This window comes from Tympanuchus pallidicinctus, unplaced genomic scaffold, assembly GCF_026119805.1.
Source record: "Tympanuchus pallidicinctus isolate F22 unplaced genomic scaffold, pur_lepc_1.0 scaffold3, whole genome shotgun sequence".
Lineage (NCBI taxonomy): Eukaryota > Metazoa > Chordata > Aves > Galliformes > Phasianidae > Tympanuchus > Tympanuchus pallidicinctus.
The window spans coordinates 22,594,712-22,613,310 of NW_026294747.1; the positions used below are offsets into that span (position 1 = coordinate 22,594,712).

The 18,599-nt window shown below is 43.6% G+C and overlaps 1 protein-coding gene across 3 annotated transcripts in view; it reads left to right on the plus strand.

Moving 5' to 3' along the window:
* The first annotated feature begins 1,839 nt into the window (after positions 1-1,839).
* LRP4 (LDL receptor related protein 4) overlaps positions 1,840-18,599 on the plus strand; it is a 79,656-nt gene continuing 62,896 nt past the window's right edge. For all 3 annotated transcript variants that reach the window (XM_052694772.1, XM_052694773.1, XM_052694774.1), the window contains exon 1: positions 1,840-2,098. In XM_052694772.1, the coding sequence (XP_052550732.1) occupies positions 2,014-2,098 (85 nt within the window). In that variant the 5' untranslated portion in view covers positions 1,840-2,013. The remainder of the gene's footprint in view (positions 2,099-18,599) is intronic.

Below are 18,599 nucleotides of genomic sequence, written 5' to 3' on the forward strand. Positions count from 1 at the left end.
TTACTAGCAGTATTTAGCAACTTTTCTAAACTTGCTTTGTTTATGACAATATTTTTTGAGAGGCTTTTATTTCAAACTTGTGAAAACACTCCTCTCAACTACTGAAAACTGTTCCATGGGCTAAATATATAATTATCAGGAAGTTCTGGGCCCTGTGTCTGTGCTTTATCATGTGCAGTACTTTAGTTTTTGAATGTCTCTTAAGTTTCTGTGAGCCTGAAGTCAGCAGAGCTTCTCTGATTTATACTACCTGAGGATCCAGCCTCAGCAGAGACTGCAGCTTTATTTGAATTTTGGCTGTATTGCCCTGTATTTTTAGGAGGATGCAGTAGTTGTAGGGGTTTGGCATGCTGGCTGGTCAATCACTGCAGAGTGGTGGTAGCATTTTATCACCTTTAACTTCACCCTTCTGTACCCAGACCTTCCACTTCAATCATCTTGGAGCTGTTTCTCTTAGTTTAATTGCTCATTCTCTTGGTGGCTTGGTGTGTCATTGTATCCAAGTTAGTGTAGAGAGGCTTTTTAATCTTTCCATTTAATCATTTGCTCTTGGCGATCTTTTCCAGTTGTAACTCTTGGGCAATTTTGTACATTTTATCTATCAAATGTGCAGGATTCAGCTCCACGGTGGAGGTACCGTCACACTCATTGCATGGGATGGGTCTGTTCCCATCTTGAAGCAGTGATTCAGCATACAAAAAAGAGAGGCTTCCGCTCTGACCTGCCCTCTGATTTGGGGCTGTATATTGTGAATTTATGCTTGGTTTGCTTCTTATGGTGTTCTTGTTCTTGGGAGTTCTTCCCACCAAAGCTGTTTTGGATTATTATTTTTTTCTTTAGCTTGAGCTCACTAAGAATGAGCTGTCACTTTAATTTTCTGTTGACATTTTTAAAAAATATCTTTTGTCTTCACTATTTTACACTTAATTAACAGGAATGGCAGAAATGTCTCCATCGCACGCTGTGCTGTTTACTTGCTCTTGTGATTCTTTAAAGGAGAGGAATAATTGTAGTTTCCTCTGGATTCATCTTTGTGAAGGCTTTAAATGAGACCGTTCCTAATGCTGCCCCTTTGGTGTCAATTTGACAAAGTTCCCATCTTCCCCTGTGGTCCAGAGTTTGAGTATCTGAATCAGCCATCCATCCAAATTAATACTTTGTAAGCAACTGAGATTAATTACTCAACAAAGGTTTCTCACATTGCCAACTCTGTGTATTAAAACGTCAAATCCTACCACAGAAGATCATAAAGCTGCCTTTAACAGCCAGGGAGAGCCTGTCTGCTTCTAAATGTAACGCAGAAACCGGCAGGCACGTAAGAGGACTGATGAAGTGTTAATTTCTACTCACGTAGGCTCTGAGCTGAGCCCTTTTTGGGGGTAACAGATTCCTACACCATCAGCTGTCCTCAGACATCGCAGCTGTAAAGGAAAAGCCTTCATCAGAAGATCTGCTATAAACGGCAGGTAAGAGCGCTCTCGAAGATAGCAGCACGTGCGATCGGGCACAGAATTCGGGAACGAGATGCAGGAAGGCTCTCGGTTTCGGAGGGGCGTGTGGCAAAAGGGGCTGGGACAGGTACTGGGGGTTCTGCGATAGCGCAGGTCGGGAAGCCATCGCCGTGCGAGAGGCGGGCGGCTCGCAGCGACGCTCCTGGGCGGTGACGCCGGGAGCGGGACCCGCCGCAGGGGCCGACCCCGGGGGCGGCGAAAGGCGCGGGTCTCGCAGCCACCGCCTCGAGGCCGCCCGCGCCGCGCGGAAAGTTTGCGAAGCGCCCGGGCGCCGGGGGGGAGCGGGGCGGGGGCTGCCCCGGCGGGGCTCCTCCTCCGGGGCCGGGCCTGGGCCGGGCGGAGCGGGGAGCGAGCCCCCAACCCCGGAGCCGCCGCTGCTGCGGAGGGAGCGAGCGAGAGAGCGGGCGGAGGCGCCCGGGACGCGGGACCGGGGCGTAGCGCCCAGGAGGAGCTCGGGAGGCGGTTGCGGGCGGTCCGGGCGCGGGGCCGGGGCGCTGCCACCATGAGGCGGCGCGGCGGGGGCTGCCTCTCGCCCGCGCCTCCGCGGCTGCTGCTGCTGCTGCTGGGAGCGTTGCTCCGCGCCAGAGGTAAGCGGCTGCCGCGGCGCCTCCCGCCCGGCTGGGCGCGGGGAGCCTCGCCCGCGCGGGAGCGCCTCGCGCCGCTCACCTGCCCGCGCCCCGCAGCCTTGCCCGGCGCCGCGCTTTGTCCCTGCCCCGTCCCGCCGCCGGACGCGGGACCGCTCGCCTTCTCCCGCCTCGCGGGAAGCCGGCGGCGGCGGCCCGGACGGGGTCCCCGGGCGCGGCGCTGCCCCGGCCGGGCGGAGCCGGAGGGTACCGCCGCCCCACGCGGCCGCTGCTCCCCGCGGAAGTTCGGCGGTGTCGGGCGCGGGCTTTGTTCCCGCGGGGCGAGCGGCGCGCCGGGCCGGGGCGGGCGCGCAGGTTGCCTCGGAGGCTGCCGTGCCCGGCGTGTCGGGACAGCCGCCGCTCCGCAGCAGGAATGCGGCCGCGCACCCGCCACGCCGGGCCCCTTAAAGGCGCAGCCCGGCTCCGCGGCGGCGCCCCGGGCTACCTGCGTCGGCCGGCACCGAGAGCGCTCCCGCTGCGCTCGGCGCTGCGCGGCCGGGGCTGGAGCGCACCAAAAATAGAGGCGGCGGGGCCGGGGGAGGGATCGGCCGCAGTCCTAGCGAGCGGGGCGGCAGTTTCGTGAAGTCTCGTCGGTGAAAACTTATCTTTATGGCTGCCCTACCAACTGGAAAGCGATTGCTTCCTCATGCGCTAGCATTTTATTTCACAAGTGCTCCCGATGGAGAAAGCATCTGAATGCTTCTTGGAACTGCTTATACAGAGTTGGGAGGCTTTGGGGGGAGGGGAACTGTGTACCTCACTTTCCTCCCCTCTATCTTCCAGCAGCTGCTGTATAATTTCACCCATCCTTTTCCTCTTATGCTTCTCTGAAATTACAGGAAGCGTTTGCAGTAGCGCTGCTGACCTCCATCGTTCTACAAGTATTGCCTCTGGGGCACAATCACATGGGGTTTGGCTTTCAAGTAATATTATTTCTTTTCCAACAAGAGACTTAATTGCAGGCAGTTTTGATGAAGGTGCATAAGCAGCTTGGAGAGGCTGACTGCAGTCCTGTGTATCAGAAAACCTGCTTTTTGGAAACGAAAGTGCTCTTAAGTTCCTAAGTGCCACATAGATGCTTAACTGCAGTCTGGAGTGAGAAGGATCTAAAGTGCAGGTCTTAGCATGGATGCAGATCTGGATGTGTTTTATTTTGGCTGTTACCCAGGTGCTCCTAGTTAATGTGTCTGGGCTGTTAACAGCCACGTGGGGGATGTCTGTTTGTGAAGTGCAGGTTTGCTCATAGGTGGTTGTGCCTTGATGTCTTCAGAACACTTTTTATGGCACTTTGTCTCCCTTTCAAGTTGTTGTCCCATCACTGCCCTTTCCCCTATCGTCTTGTCAAGTGAACGTGCGTTTAAGGTTGGATGCTCTGACTTCTTCCAGAAGCGAGCATCTTTTTCCATTCTGGGAAGAAATGTAAGGGCACGAGTCCTGAACAACATTTTTTTCCTTTGAATGTAGGAAAAAGGTAAGGAGGTGTCAGGATAGAGGTGGCAGAGAAGATGCAGGACTCATGTCAAGTTGCTGCTCCTAGTTCCCACCTGCTAGCATCTGCAGAGGTTTATTTCCATCGTTCCATAGAAGTGCCTGTGAGGTTGGTATACAGCTTAACTATCATAAAGCATCCACAGGCACAGAATTCACAATGCCAAACAGGTAGATTACAGGAAATGTACTTGGTCGTTTTCTGCTGTACCTCTGCAGGTGCAGGTAAAGCAAACAAATCTGCAAGATTGAACTTTGATCGTCTGTTAGTGGAAAAATCTGTGCCAGAACAATAAGCAGATCTGCAAGTATTGTGAGCATTAGGAAAAGTGTCTCGTGGATGAAAACGGGTGTAGAGGGAGAGAGTTAATGGCATGCTTTGCTAGTTCATCGTTACGAAGGAGGGCTAGAAGGTTTGATGCTCTGTGGGAGCAGAGGCGCAGAATGTCACAGAACCTGTCTAGGTGATGTTCTTGATGTTGTAGCTCCTGGAGCTCTGCCAGAAGAATAATGCCAGAATAATTCACCCCCCTGAACATCTTGACTACACATTCAAGTCACAGACTTAATGTGATGCCTTTGTAGAAGTATAGTTTGCATGGGAGTTAAGATCTCCTCTACCTGCGGTTGGCACCACTTCTGATTCTGCAGCTCTGAGCCAAATGCAAAATGCTTGTATTCCTTGTGTCTGCTTAGAGCTGGTAGTAACTCTGTTTCCTGGTTATTCTGAGAGTACTTGAGTTTGCTGACAATCAGATTGGATGATATTTTCATCTCATGATGATTATGGAATTTATCTTGACCATTTTTTCAGAGTGGTGCAGTAATAGGCCAAGTAAGGTTCCCTACCTATAAAACAAAAAATAAGATACTGCAAGAGAACGAAAATTGTTGGGTTTTTCTATGGTTGTGTATGGGTTTTTCTTTATATGGCTACTTTTTGTTGATTCAAAACAATTCCACATAACTAAAACAAGGTAGCCATGGTAGAAAACCATAAGAAACAATCCTTTTCAGTATGAAGTCAACATTATCATTTCATTTATTTAGTGTAGATGAAACATTCTTTTATCTTCTTGTTCAAATGCTTTTAGTTCTGTACTTTAGCATTGCTTTTTGCAAGAGAGAATCATTTCCTGCGTCCTCATATGGAGGTATATGCAGGAACCAAAGTAATAGGGTCATTTACATAAAACATTTGCATTTCCAGAGCATCCTGTGAATCTGGAGGAGAGCTTTTCTGTTCTTGTGGGCCACAAAATTTCAGAAAACTTGGAGATGTTCCTCCATATGTATGTTTGTTACAAAATGAAACATGGTTGTGTAGGAAGATTATTCATCTGTTTGTAGTTCAAACCTGAAAGCAGTTCTTGATGTGTATTAACTCAGGAAAGAAACAGAAGCGATTACACTTCAACTTCTGAAAGCCCTGTGATTCTGGTGAAATTAACATTAACAAATAATTTAAAAATTTGTTCTATGAAAATGATCTGCTGTTTGATATCCCTCTTCAATTTTCCTTTGCTCTTGTGAAATAGGCAAATATTATTCTTGTTTTGTAAATGTGAGAAATGAAGTGGAAATTGTCTTGCCCAAGGCCAACTCCATTTGCCCTAGAATGCAACACTAGGGAATATATGCTTCATAACACTTGTAAAAGTTAATAAAGAGATGTTTTCTTGAAAACCAGTCAAGGTTTTAAAAATGCATTAAGTGCGTGCATGTCCTCCACCTTAATAGAATTCCTGTGCTAATTGGGATTTTTGCCTATTTCTCATTCTTAATAATTGCATTCCCTTCGCTGATGACCAAAAAATTCTTCAAACAGCAGAAATTTTCTTGACTCTCCATCAGAAAAAGCGAATTACAAGTAAAGTGTTGTCAAAAGATGCACGCCCTGAAAGTGGACAATTCGTTTCTTTAGTTCTCTGTTATTTCCAGCGTAGTTATTTGTGATGTTCTCTCAGCAGGTTTCACATAAGGAGGTGATATATACACACACAGAGTTAAGCTGACCATCATCCTTTGGGAATGTCTGGCTCCACCTGATCTAACATCCAGAGATGGAGCTCTGGCATGCAGCAAGCCCACTCCATTGATTGGCATGCAGTATTTGCTGGTTGTCTGTATTTCACACAGATCACAGTAGAGAACGCTAATTGTAATTGTCATCTATTAACCTAATGAGCTTGATGGTTCAGCTCTTGCTTTTGCATCTTAGTCACTGCTGTTCTTTGACATGGCTGTTACGTTAGGCAACACTCTTTTGTAAGATTTTGTTGTCTGTGCTGCATGAAGACTGGGCACTGTAATGCTTCTTGAATCTTTCCATACCGTCTTCCCTGTAGATTTCCATCTCTTTGTACCGAAGATAAAAACAGTAACTATGGATCCAGGGACTTGTAAACCAAAGGCTTGTGGTTATTCTTTCTGTGTATCTGGTTGCTCTGAGACTGTTACCTTGGGAGTATTTGGCTGCTGTCCTCCTGTGGGTGAGTTTATGTTCAGGTTTTTCAGCTTTCCAGTCGCTTTTTTTTTGCTTCTGCCTGTTAAGTGTTGAAGTGTTCCGTCTTGTGTACTTAGTCTGAGAGACTCTTGAGCTCCAGTCAGTGTTGCTGTGAGGAGCAGAACTCCCTCAACTGCTTTGAGCCCAGACAAAAGGACACTCACTATGCAAAGGCAAGAAAATAGGTTTTCCTAAGAGTTTGTGCAACTGGATGTTGTGGACTTGCTGAACTGTGGAAGCTGAAAACTGACCAAAACTCATCATATCAAAGAAATGACAGGATTGAGTAGGATAGGGCAGTCAGAAGCCTGATGCTGATGCTATGAGTTACAATTAAGGATCCTGCTAGAGGCATGCTAGCACAACTTTGGGTTGTGGAAAGTAATAACAGAAGCTTCTGTTTTTCATGAGGCTCTTCTGAGGTCATTAGATTTTTCTGCATGTAACCACCAGTCAGCAGGTCCACCAACATTTAAGATTAACGGATAATATTGTGTGTGTATTAAATGTTCATACTGCAAACTGCAGCTTTACTGAAAAACGTATGACCAAAGACAGTGTAGGCTCTTGTTTCTTGAGCTGTCATATGTCGATAGCAACTCCCTGAAGTCACAATGATAGCACCAGATCTGTCCTCTGAACGGGTTAGGATGGGAATGGAATTCAGTTCCCTGGAGTGTGGTGATGAGTGTGTTTCAAGATTTATTGTCCAGCAAAGCATCCATCAGAGCTTCCAACTCTGTTGTGTGTTGTAGTGCCTGCGTCTCTGCTCCGTTGTGTCCCAGTGAAGTTCCGTTTCCAGAATGATGTTGGCCAGCAGTGAGATGTGGACGTAGTGGTGACTTTGGGTGGAGGAGCCCCCTCTCCTGGCTACCGGCGTGGTGACTTCTTCCATGTGCCTGGCAGGGCAGAGTCTTCTGTGTCTCTTTGTTAGTGCCTGACAGCCCCCCCCGCCTGCTGGAGCTTTCTGTTTCTATTGCATAGCAGCAGTTCTTTAATCAGAAATCTTGTTAGTATTCAGGGATAATTGATCCGACTCTCTGGTAGGGGGTGGGGACCCAGCCTCGCGTCCTTCTCCTGCTTACCACCCCCAGTTTGACCCCTGTTGTCTCTTTGTTTTCTCCTGTAAAGTTTGTGCCAGTGATGTGTGTGTGTGCTGTTTTTCCAAGCAGCCTGAAGTTGGCTGTAACCAAGAGCAGCAGTTAAATAGAGCCCGATTTCCCCGCTTCCTGGCGGTTAGTTCTTCGGCTCCATTTTCTGGTCTTCTGTGTTTTTGATTTGCAGAGAAGGAACTTACTTGGTGCCCCTGGGCATCTCTTAAACCCATTAGAACAAACTCCATTATTTCCCTGTACTTAGAAATCCTCCTCCTTTAGTCCCAGCATCCATCAAAATAATGTGTCCTCTGTAAGGCCCTCTGGAAAATGTTTAATGGGATCTTTTCAACCTCAAGAACGATTCCAGTTTGGAAGGGGGAGGGGATGTGGCTAATGGAAGACCTGACTGTGACTCGAAGTCCGCTTGAACTTGGCCTGTGGAGGCACTCCCTGCACCTCCATGCCGAGGCAGTGCTGAACGGAGCGGATCCAACGCTGGGATCAAAGCTGGAAACAAAAGGCTTCGGGAGAAAAATTTCCCGTCTGGCCAAGAGGCAGCCACACAAAGGTGGTGCATCATTTATCATTCGAGGTTTATTTCTTCTCTACTTCTTCTGGAGAGGGAAGAAAAAAGAAATGACTCTCCTGCTGTTCTGAAGGGGATAAGTGATGGCTTTGGGACTCGAGGCGGGAAGTGACTAGAGGTACCACGGAAAAGCCTTTTCAGTACAGTCTATACCCAGCTCTTCTCTTCAGAGACAATGTCAGGCATTCTTTCTTTCTTTCTTTTTTTTTTTTTTTTTCTTTTTTTTTTTTTTTTTCAGGGAGCTATACTTCCCTTTGGAGTTTTCAAAGAGTGAGTACTTCCCTCGTCATACCCAAGTCCCAGTGCGCGGAGTGGAGCTGGTCTTGGCAAAATCAAGTTGTTTGCATTTCTGAGGTATTTGTCTTACCTTCAGGATTGGTGTAAGTGCTGCTGCTCTGTGTTACGTGGAGGAAGAAGCTACATTTGCCTGAAGGGTTTGTAGTCTAAATTAGACATCTGATAAGGATCAGGGATGTGATAATTCTAGTGGGATAGATAAGGTCCAATATTAAAATAGCATAGCTTTCTAATTAAATTTCCTTCAGCTTTGGTTTAATGGGAAAAGCTTCTGAAAGTTTTTCATTCCAATCGCTTCTTAGAACTAGGATAGAGTATTTTTGGAAGTAAGAGTTGGCAAAGAATATTAACAAAAGCCAGTAAATGGGGAAATAAGGATGAGGAAGAAGATTTAAGACTAGAGTAAATCATGGGAAGATGGGAAGGGGATACAAGAGTACAGATACCAACAGAAGCAAAGATAGGCATTTTGAAATGTGAGCCAAGGACTTGATCTGGCAGAGGAACAGAAGAACCATGTCAGGAGATCCAAGTGGAATAATTATATGAAATCTGATGGCAGAAAAAGTTGTTAATTAGGTAGTATAAAACATAGAAGTTTTAAAAGTGAACAAGAGTGCTGAGCAGAATTTAATTGCCATAGTAGGGAAAGTATTACTTTAGTAATGCTTTAAAAGAGGATATGAAAACTTTTTAGGTACCCTTGTCAGTAGAGTTCCTGTCTTGGTGCGATGATCTTATGAAGTATCGGGAGCTTCGTAATGAGGGCGAGAGGTAGGAAAGGAGACATGCTGGGATAGTGCTGAGATAGTAAGCCCATGAGATAAAGGTGGTGATGGAGCTGTCTGCAGCGCTGGAATGTGGGACAGATCAGGCTTGGGAACGTGTACAGCCAGAAGGGTTTTTGAGTGGGATGCCTGGGAGGATATTTGAAGAGCAATCCTGTCTGGAAAAGTGTTATGAAATGGGAGAGTGGAGTTGAGGAGCAGTCAGGAAGCTGGAAATGGTTGCCTGACAAAAGGCATAAAGTGAGATTAGGAGATTACTTTAGATTTGGAAAGAAGTCTGGGTACGGAGAAGCAACAGGACTAGTGACAGAAAGTGACACCTTTTCTGCAGGAGGTTACATCTCCCAGAAAGAATTCCTCTGTGAAGGAGTGACTCACTACAGAGAACAGTTACAACATAGACATGTGATGTTCCCAGCCTCCTTCTCTGGAAGGATCAGAAGAAGCCTTGTGTGACTATGCAGGAAGGGTAGAGGGAAACATGCGCCCTGCTCCTTCAGCCTGTATCTCCAGCTCTGTCAGTTCGTTCGGTTTGGTGACAGCTGGTAGAGTCGGGGAGAGGTTCTTGCCTGAGGTGCAGCCATTCACTGTAGTAGAACATGTCTCATGGGATCTAGGATTAGAATAAACTAAAGACACACCTTTTTTTTTTTTTTTTTCCTTTGTATTCCCACCCAATTTTAGTTCTAAATTTTCATAACTGCTGAATAGTCAAATCCTTTCTTTGCAATTCTGGGAGCAGAGGAGGAAAATGGGAACTCTTAGGATTGCTGTCTGCAGTTTCTGTCCTAAGATCCTGAGCATAACATTAGGAAGTGTTTGGGGTTTTTTTCCTACAATCCCAGATATTTTTTTTTCTTCTCACTCTGATTTTTGAGCCTGTTACTCTTGAAAAGCCTGAGGTGTTTCTTATAGCTTGAGGATATGCCCCTAATCTGTGCTGCCTTTTGAAAAGGGCCTTGATCAGCATAGTGCCTATTAGCATGAGGAAAAACATAATAGGTCTGGCTTTGAGAGAATACTGTAGACTTGGTGGCATGGGAAAGGGAAACAGATGGGAGGTTGCCGTTCTGAATGTTTAACAGTGAAGAAGCATGGAAGGATGCTGATAGACACAGAGGAATGCTAGTGTACTCACATTTATGTCACAAATTCTCAAATAGCCCATGTCTAACTCTTAGTGTAATGTGGGAGAAGGTAGGTAGGCGACAGGGTCAAGACTCTTGATGAGTAGTTGCCCTGCAAACAGATGTAGGTTTAATACATTTTGAATTGACAAGTTGTATTCATGCAGGGTTACATTAGTGAAAATACTTCTTTCCTGGGCATTGATATGGAAACAAGGAAGGGCTGATTGGTCTGGTTGGTGAGGTTACTACCTTTTTCTGTCTTTACTAGGCCTTGTGGTCCGGGGTCCCTGGGTCCCACTTCTGTCCTATACTTGTCAGTGTTGACTCACAACCAGCTGATTCATGGCTGGTTAAGAAGTCTCTACTGAGAGGAGGGTGGTAACCTTCTCAGCTGTCGCAGTTTGGACAGTCATTGCCCATGAATCAGTACCCAATGTTGGCTTTTGATCACTGCATTTTAGCGTAAGAAAGAATTCAGACCTGTAGTCAGCACTACTTTAAACAACTGAAGATTTTTAGGCTTTTTTTTTTTTTTCCTTTTTCCTGCAGGCCCAGAGTTCTATTATCCATGGAGCAGGTGGATGTTCTACCTGTGTCTCAGCTCCTCTGGAAGGGCAGTTGTGCTGTTTCTGCATCTTTATCAGATCTGTTAATTTCTATGCTACAAGTACTCAAAGGCTTCTCCCCTGCCTAACAGGGAAGAAAAACCTTGATGATACCTGCCTTCTACAATTTTCCACTGCAAATTCTCTGCCTTGAAATTACTCACCTACTCACAAGAGAAACTCATTGTTTCTCTGACATTTCTCTTGTTTGTGACCTGCCTTCTGTGAAGTAGGAGATGAGAAACTGTAATCTTTTATTGCTCTCCATGCAAGTTCCAGGCTAGAACAAGAGTTACGTTTTTCAGTCATCATCTGTGGATTTTTTTTCCAAGCTTCGTTCTTACTCGTTATGGTCTGTTCTTTACCCACAGCTCTTTAGAAAACTGAAACTGAAAAGGAATGCCCAACAATAAGTAATTCCTGTGACATTGTATAGTAACATTTTGTTGGTTGTTCTGCTGGAGAAGCAAAGTCATGAGTAATACTTAGCTTCTCTCCTTCCTCCAGTGTCAGATAATGAGTTTTTGAAAAATGGCCCATGACCACTTTCTGTGCTGCAGGTATTTTTGAGCGAGCTGGCAGGGAGGAGGAGTGTCAGGCACTTGCCTAATTTTAACACTTAAAAGAAAAACATGTTTAGCTTAATTAGACACACAAATCTAATGTGCTTACAGTATGGAGCTAATGGGAGATATGGGGTGAATTCAACCTATGTGCCATCCATCAGCTGTAGGATAAAAGTAAACAGCACTCAGAGAGAAGCCTCCGAGCAAGGAAGGGAGTGAGGCAGAAATGGCATCTTTGGTGTGTACATCTTGAGTTACTCACTCAGGCAAAATAGCTTCTGAGCTCAGGCTTCTGATTAAGTGACTGGGACAGCTGCCAAAACACCTAAATTTGTTAGCTAATGTACTGCAGTTCATTGGTCCTGCAGGTTAATCTCAGGAAGGTGTGATGCGTTATCTGGGTTGTTTTGGTCTTTTTCTTGAACAATGTTGTAACAGCATGGTTTTCATCCTGTATTTCAAGGTCTTAACATAAATGTGGCTGGGATGTTAAAACTGCCTATTAATGTGTTGTGAGAAAAGAGGGCCATCAGAATTGTGCAACAGGAGGCCCGATATACCTTGAGAGCCAGCCTTTCTGACCTTGCAGTCTGTGTACCAAAGTCTTCAAGGTATATGCTATTGGGCACCGTTCCCTTTAGAGATAAGTAGAATGAGGAGAGGGTCATGGGAGGGAAAGGACTGTAACTTTAGCAGCCTAAGGCTGCACTGAGCTGGGCTTGCGGCAAGGTCCTGCACTATCCAGCCTAAGGGGCCCTTGCTTGCAGAAGCTCTGTGACAATGTGGTGATGCTGGTTACTTGGTGGTCCTAGCAAGTAAAGACTCATTTGAACTACTTAAATGATGAGGCTTGTAAATACAATACATGGATTTTCCTGCTATACTATTTGGTAGCAAATTAAACTCAACTTCTACAAGCATGAACTCCAGGACTCTGTATGTTCTTACACTGTAACCAAATGGAAGTTAATTTCTTGATTTTCAGATCTGAAAAGACGTGGCACAACTACATTTATGAAATCTGTGTAGTGTAGCTGTCGAGTAGAACTGGGAAGATTTCCATTGTTGCTGTTTCCATTAAAAAAAAAAAAAAAACAAAACTTGTTTTTGCAGCTCTCTCAGCCAAACAGCAAAAGCCACCTAAAAGCCTCATAAAAGTACTAGAAACCATAACTGAAATTAAATGAAAATGCTGTCCATTCCTATGAAAACTTTGCAGCTGGGATTTGGCAAACCTTTTGAGGCTAATGAAGTGAATAACTTAATCCAAAATCTTCTGCTTGACAAACTGACAAACAAAAAATGTATAAACATGGAAGCCAGCTAGGGTTAGTTATTGTACTGGCAGATAGTAGTAAATGAAATGTGCAAAACTAAGTCAAGCTTTTACCAAATACTGAACTGGCACATGCAACTTTGAGTTGGATACAAGGATAGCTTTGTAAGTAAAACTGCAAATGTCTGGGAAGGAGAAGTGAAAGGAGACAGTGAGAAGGAAATCTTCAAATCTTGCAAGTAAAATATAGAAGAGGATTGGAGAGAACAAGAAAACACTTTACCTTACCAGAAATGAAACATTATTCCTTGGAATATTTTCATGTCTATCTCTGGATTCCATGTGACATAGCCTTCCCTCTTGAAATCTTTGTGGACACAAATGCTTCACATGTTGAATCCACTTCTGGGAGAAACTGACACGTGCTGTCTCTTACATGTGGGTAACACTTGCAGAGCTTGTTTTGCCAATGAAAGTGTCTTTGAATTGCCTGTGGTGGGATGTGACACAAGTTCTGATGCAACATGAGAGTCTTTGTAAGTGCAGATTTTGATGAGAACTCTTCTAAAATCTCTAGTAATTTTGTTTTCTTGTTGCTGTTGTGAATTGGCTCTTTGATTTCTGTGGTTCTCTGTTACATGATTGATACTTGAAAATGAAGTGTCTTCTGTCTGATTAAGAAATTTCATTTATCCTTGGAGGCCTGAAATACTGGCTTCTCTAGTAGGAGATAAACAGTATTTCAAACTGTCCCTAATTATCACCCACTCTCTTCCTGCAGATCCATGTCTAGAGGCACTACAAGAAACTACTTCTGAAGTACAAATTGCATTTCTGATGTCCTCAAACAATAGGCTGGACAATGACTTGCTTGAAGCAAATGCAGTGCAAACCTTGCTTCAGGTTACATTGGAAGTCACTTGCAGTTACATTTCTAAAGCTGCTTTGCTGACTTGGAGTCAGGTTGAGTATAATCTAACTTTATAGGAAACACTGCGTTCAAAATACAGTTTGAGAGTAATACAAGGCCCATATTTTAGGATATCAAAATGGGAAGGCTTTTTTTTTCCTGCTGCATCTTGCTCTCCGTAAACCCAATACGTCTCTTGGTGAAGGAGGAAAAATTGTGTTGGTGGTGCTAGGATGTTGTCATTTTTGAGGATTGTTACCTGCCTAGAATATATGCAATTTGACTTACAGCTACGTGTCTTCCTTGATGCATGGGCTGTGGTTTCACATTGCACCTAACCTAGCATAACTGTGGGTTACCCCACAAAAGCAGTCTCACTTTTCTTGTCCATTTGATAGGTTTGCATTTGTATGTCTGTTGGATCTGCTTATTGATTTATCAACAAGTAACCTGCCAAATAGTGAAACCAGCGATACCACAGATTGTATGTTGCTGGCAAGTATGGACTTCATTGAGGAATAGAGAGAGACAAGGCCAACCTATTTTTTTCATTTGGCAATGGTTTGCTGCTACTTCTCTTTGTCTTTAATGACATTTGGAAGGACTAGCCCTGGGAACAACAGGAGGTGAGAATTCAGGGCCATGATTCACTTTCTGTGGCTTATATAAAAACGTAGACCTCTTTATTACATATATAATGATTTAATGCTGTATTAGTGTCAAGATGTAGTGAAAGATCAACTTATAGATGTCGGCACTGGTGCAGTACGTTAATTAGCAATGTCTTTTGTGGTGGAGACAACTTGAAGCAAATACCTTCTTATTATTTTACTTGGGCAAACATAGGCTTATGTTCTGAATTGTTGCTGGGGAAATTGTTCATCTAAATATGAAAAGCTTTATCCCTTGCTAAGTCCTTGACTCTTCTTCAACGTGGCCTCTTAAATGACTGATCCATAGTGAAGAATTGGGTTTTCACTCATAGTTGCAGAATTTGGATTGGTGTTTTGGTCATCCCACCCCTCCACTAATGTGCTCATGTTGTAGCCTGGTCTGGACATGCATGCATAAGGAGGCAATACCACCTTTCTCCTGAGGTGATGTAGAAAAGGCAGTGATGACTGTAAGTGTTTGGTTGGCGAAACGAATACACAGATAACTGGAAACAAAAGCTGCCTAAACAGCAATTTTTCTTCTCCCTGAATGAATATGTGGCAGGCTGAAGGGGAAGATCTGCGTGGGCTGGATCTCACACATGAGTTGTCAATTGGATCACGTAAAGATCCACTCTGATGGAAATCGGAGCTTTGCATTGTTATATGCAGTGTGTGTGCATACAATAAGGGCAGTCCTTGCTCTGAAGAGTTCTTAATTTTTGAGTGTAATAAATTGATAGATGTATCAAATAACAAGGAGAAGGTCAATGAAATACCAAATACTATATTTTTCAGTATTTTTACCTATTAGTCTGTTTATTGATACTAATTGCTTCTAGTCTTCTCTACCCTTGGAATATATTTCTACTGAAACTGTGTTTTTTTCCTATTCTTTTTTACTCCTTTGACATGCTGCATACTACATTATCAGAACTGAATGAGCTCATTTGGTATGTGTGGGGTCTAGTACAGGAAGAATGAAAATTATTTTCAGATGTAATGCCCTTCTAAAAGGGTCTAGCTGCTGTTTTTGTCCTAGGTAGCACGTGTTCCTGTTTTCTGCTAGTGTGTTCAATACATGATTGATGTTGGTCTAATGAAGGGAGTCGTATCTGAACTAGCTTCCAAAAATCTTTTCATCCTCTCTGACACTTCTAGTCTTTTTGCTGTCCTGACTTGTAACTGTTTGTGTGGATTGCAAATGGGTATTTAACCATGTATCCACAAAGGTCAAGAAATAAGAGAACAGAAGCATAACTTGGACTTGGTTAGGAATCCAAGTGTTGCACCGTAGATTCCTGACTTGGAGTGGTTTAGGCTGCAGCCAATGCCAAATAATAATTACTGAATGTTCTTTTTGCTTCTCTGTAGCAGAAGGCTAAATTGCTGGGTAGAATTCTGAAAATACATAGTTGGCCTTGGTGGCCATATTCCCAGTAGCTTAAATGTTGTTTCCAATAAGCTTTGACTGTCTGTACAGAATTTGACTTGAGAGCACCCTTTTTGCAGATCATGGCTTAATGTCTCGCTGTGATTGTTAGACCAGGTGTGCTACTGATTTGGACTTTTTCTTTCCTCTAAGGATATATTTTACAACTTGATTTCTGTAGGCAACAGCATTTCTTCTTGCAAGATTAAAGAACCAAACCATGGTAACTGGTTGCTTAAGAGCCTCTTTTATCTGCATACTGAAATCAGTGGCTTTTTCCCTAATAAGACAGTTAAAGTTTTTAAACATTTACAATACTCAAGTGCAAGATGATCTAATTCACCATATTTATTCCTTTTCATAAGAATTTTCAGCACAGCAACATGCAAACCATACTTCTAAATACACAAACACTTGGTAAACAGACTATAAGAGGAAAATAACTTCTGAGACTGCAGTAAACATGTCTGTAAAGTCATAAACAGGAAATGACCCCAGCTCTCCTGTCAGTTCAGCTCTGGTACTGTGATTCCATAAGCGGTGAAGAAGAGGGAGAAATCAAACTGGATGGGCTGAGGGAGAATTGGAAGACCCTTCCAATTTTCCCCTGCTCATCTTGCACTGGACCATACTTTTCCTGATCTATTTTTCATCAGGCTTTGTGAATAACTGTGACAGCTCATGGAGGGGCATGGGCTGGAGGGCTGGCAGCTCTTTAAGCTACCGCTACTGATGAACATGAAACCACAGTCTTGAAGTTTATGTTACATTTTATGCAAATTTCAGTTTGTTTCAGGAGGACCTACAAACTGTTTTATTGCTTCAGTATAGTCAAATCAAGGCTGCTTTCTGTCCTTTTATTACAAGGTTGGTTTTGGGAGGATGTCTGGCAAAGAAATCAAGAAACTAGGTTATAGCATGAAGGGCAGAAGATTGTATCTTCCCCATGGAAAACAGTTATACTCTGTTGAGGACATGATACCTAAATCATCTAGTCTGTATTTCAGTTTGCCAAGTGTTTCTGCAGTTTTGAGGAGGGACATGAAAATGACTGCCAAAGTGTTGTGTCAATTGGTAATTCCACTGCTTGATAGCATGCAAAAGAAAAAAGAAAAAAAAAAAGGGAAGGAGAATGAACCTCTTAGCACTCTTCTCAGAATCTGAAATTGACTACATTCAACCTCAGGATAAAGGACCAGGAATTCAGAAAGCTGGCTGAGCTCAGCCTCTGTCCCACGCTGAGGTTTGTGCTATCATGACCTTCATGCTGCGTTCCTTAGTGGCATACTGTGGCTGGGATATAGTAGATATGATCTCTACTCATCAAGACTTGTTGGCTGAAGGTCCAAATGTGCTAGATGTTCTTACTTAGAAAAAGATATGCAGGAATAAATATTGTGTTCTCACAGGGACTTGGAATGTGAGTGCATGGTACCAGGAATCCTTAGCAAATTCAGTTAAGGTATCAGTCACACACTGAGACCTTTCTGCCCCCACTGCAGAAATTTGCATTTTTGTGACTGCAAAAAAATCACTTAACTGCATAAGCATTGAAATAGATTGCTACATAATTCTTCCAGTTAGGAAAGGCAGGAAAGTTGTCCGTCCGACTGGAAAAAAGAAAAATGGGAAGTTCTCAAGGTAGTTTGTAATTACTGGAAATAAAGATTGGCTACAAATGGAAGTAACTAGGACAGTTACCCTGTGTTCTGCAGCATCTCTGCTGTCATCCAGTCATTTAAGGTAGCATTTATAATGCTGAGAGGCTTGGGTCATTCTTTGATCAGAGAAAGTATGCTATACTTGGCTGGATAACGTCACTTCTTGCGGTGACCACAAATTGCCTCAAAAGCTTGATTCAACTTGATTTGTCTCCCAAAAATACAGTGGAATGAGAGAAGGAAAATGGCTCTCAAGTCATTACAGTAAATGCATCTGTAAGAACAGAAAATGACACAGTTTCTTGCGGTTTTTGGCCCTGGGATGATGATTCTAGTGTAAGGCAGTATGCTTGTATGTAAGGTGAACTTTGACTCTGTAGACATAAGAGGCTTTAAGTCTATTTTGTCTTTTTTTTAAAATGCCAAAAGTTCTTTTTCCAGGGCTGAATGGCATATCTACTGAAACAAATTGTGAGCTTTGAGAAGAATTTTTTTTTTTTTCTTTTATTTAAATGTGCTCCTCAGGTCTTGGAGCTTAGTCCAGGAAATAGTATGAAAAGAAATCCTTAATTATATTGTTAGTACTGGCTCTTCTTATGAGAAAAATCTGCAGGCATCTTCAGCCTGATTTTGTATGGTACAATGGCTATTTCAATGTGCATGCATATCTTCTCACTCAAAAAAACTGGTCCCAGAGAATAAGATTCATGAAAATAGGTAACACAATAAAGGGGAGGCACTATGTAAATGACTGGGCTGTAGGTGAAGATTCGTTGTTAATTTGCATTTTGTTAGACATCAAAGCATCCACTCCCTGCATTTGGCAAGAGACCTACCAAAATTGACTATTAGAGAAGGATCCATTTGAAACTGGCTGTGTTAGTTCTGCTTCTTATGCAGCTATCGAGATTATTCAGGTGTGCATGTTGGAATCTTGCTGGAAATATGCCTGCGTTGAAGTTTCTAGGCAGTGGCTGTGATCCAAGGAGTTAGTTCACCAAGCTGGAGAGATCATTCAGTCCTTGCTCATTAGGAGGCAGAAGTGTTCAGTGGGCTGTAATTGGGTTGCATGTCAAGACTGCTCAGAAGCTTTGGCTGGTTTAGGATGTGGCTGCTTGGTACAGGCTGCTGGATGGTTCTGAAATAGGGATTAAAGTTTCGTGGTGGTGGTGGTTGTTTCTTTGTTTGTTTATACCTGTGAAATTTTTGGACTGGATTTTATCTGTTAGGATTCTGATATTCTGCTCATCTCCTATTTAAAGATCCATGGGGGCTGTGTTCTTTTGTATGGGAGCAAATTTAATTAGGGTATCTGAACTAACGACCATTCCCCGTGGTCTGCCCTGTGCCTCTGAATGGCTAAAGGCAAGGTAAAATATTGCTGAATGTCACAGTTTACAGCCTGGCAATTTCCATTTATTTTAATGTGCTGAATTATAAACTGATGCTTTAGGTTCTGGGCACAACTAT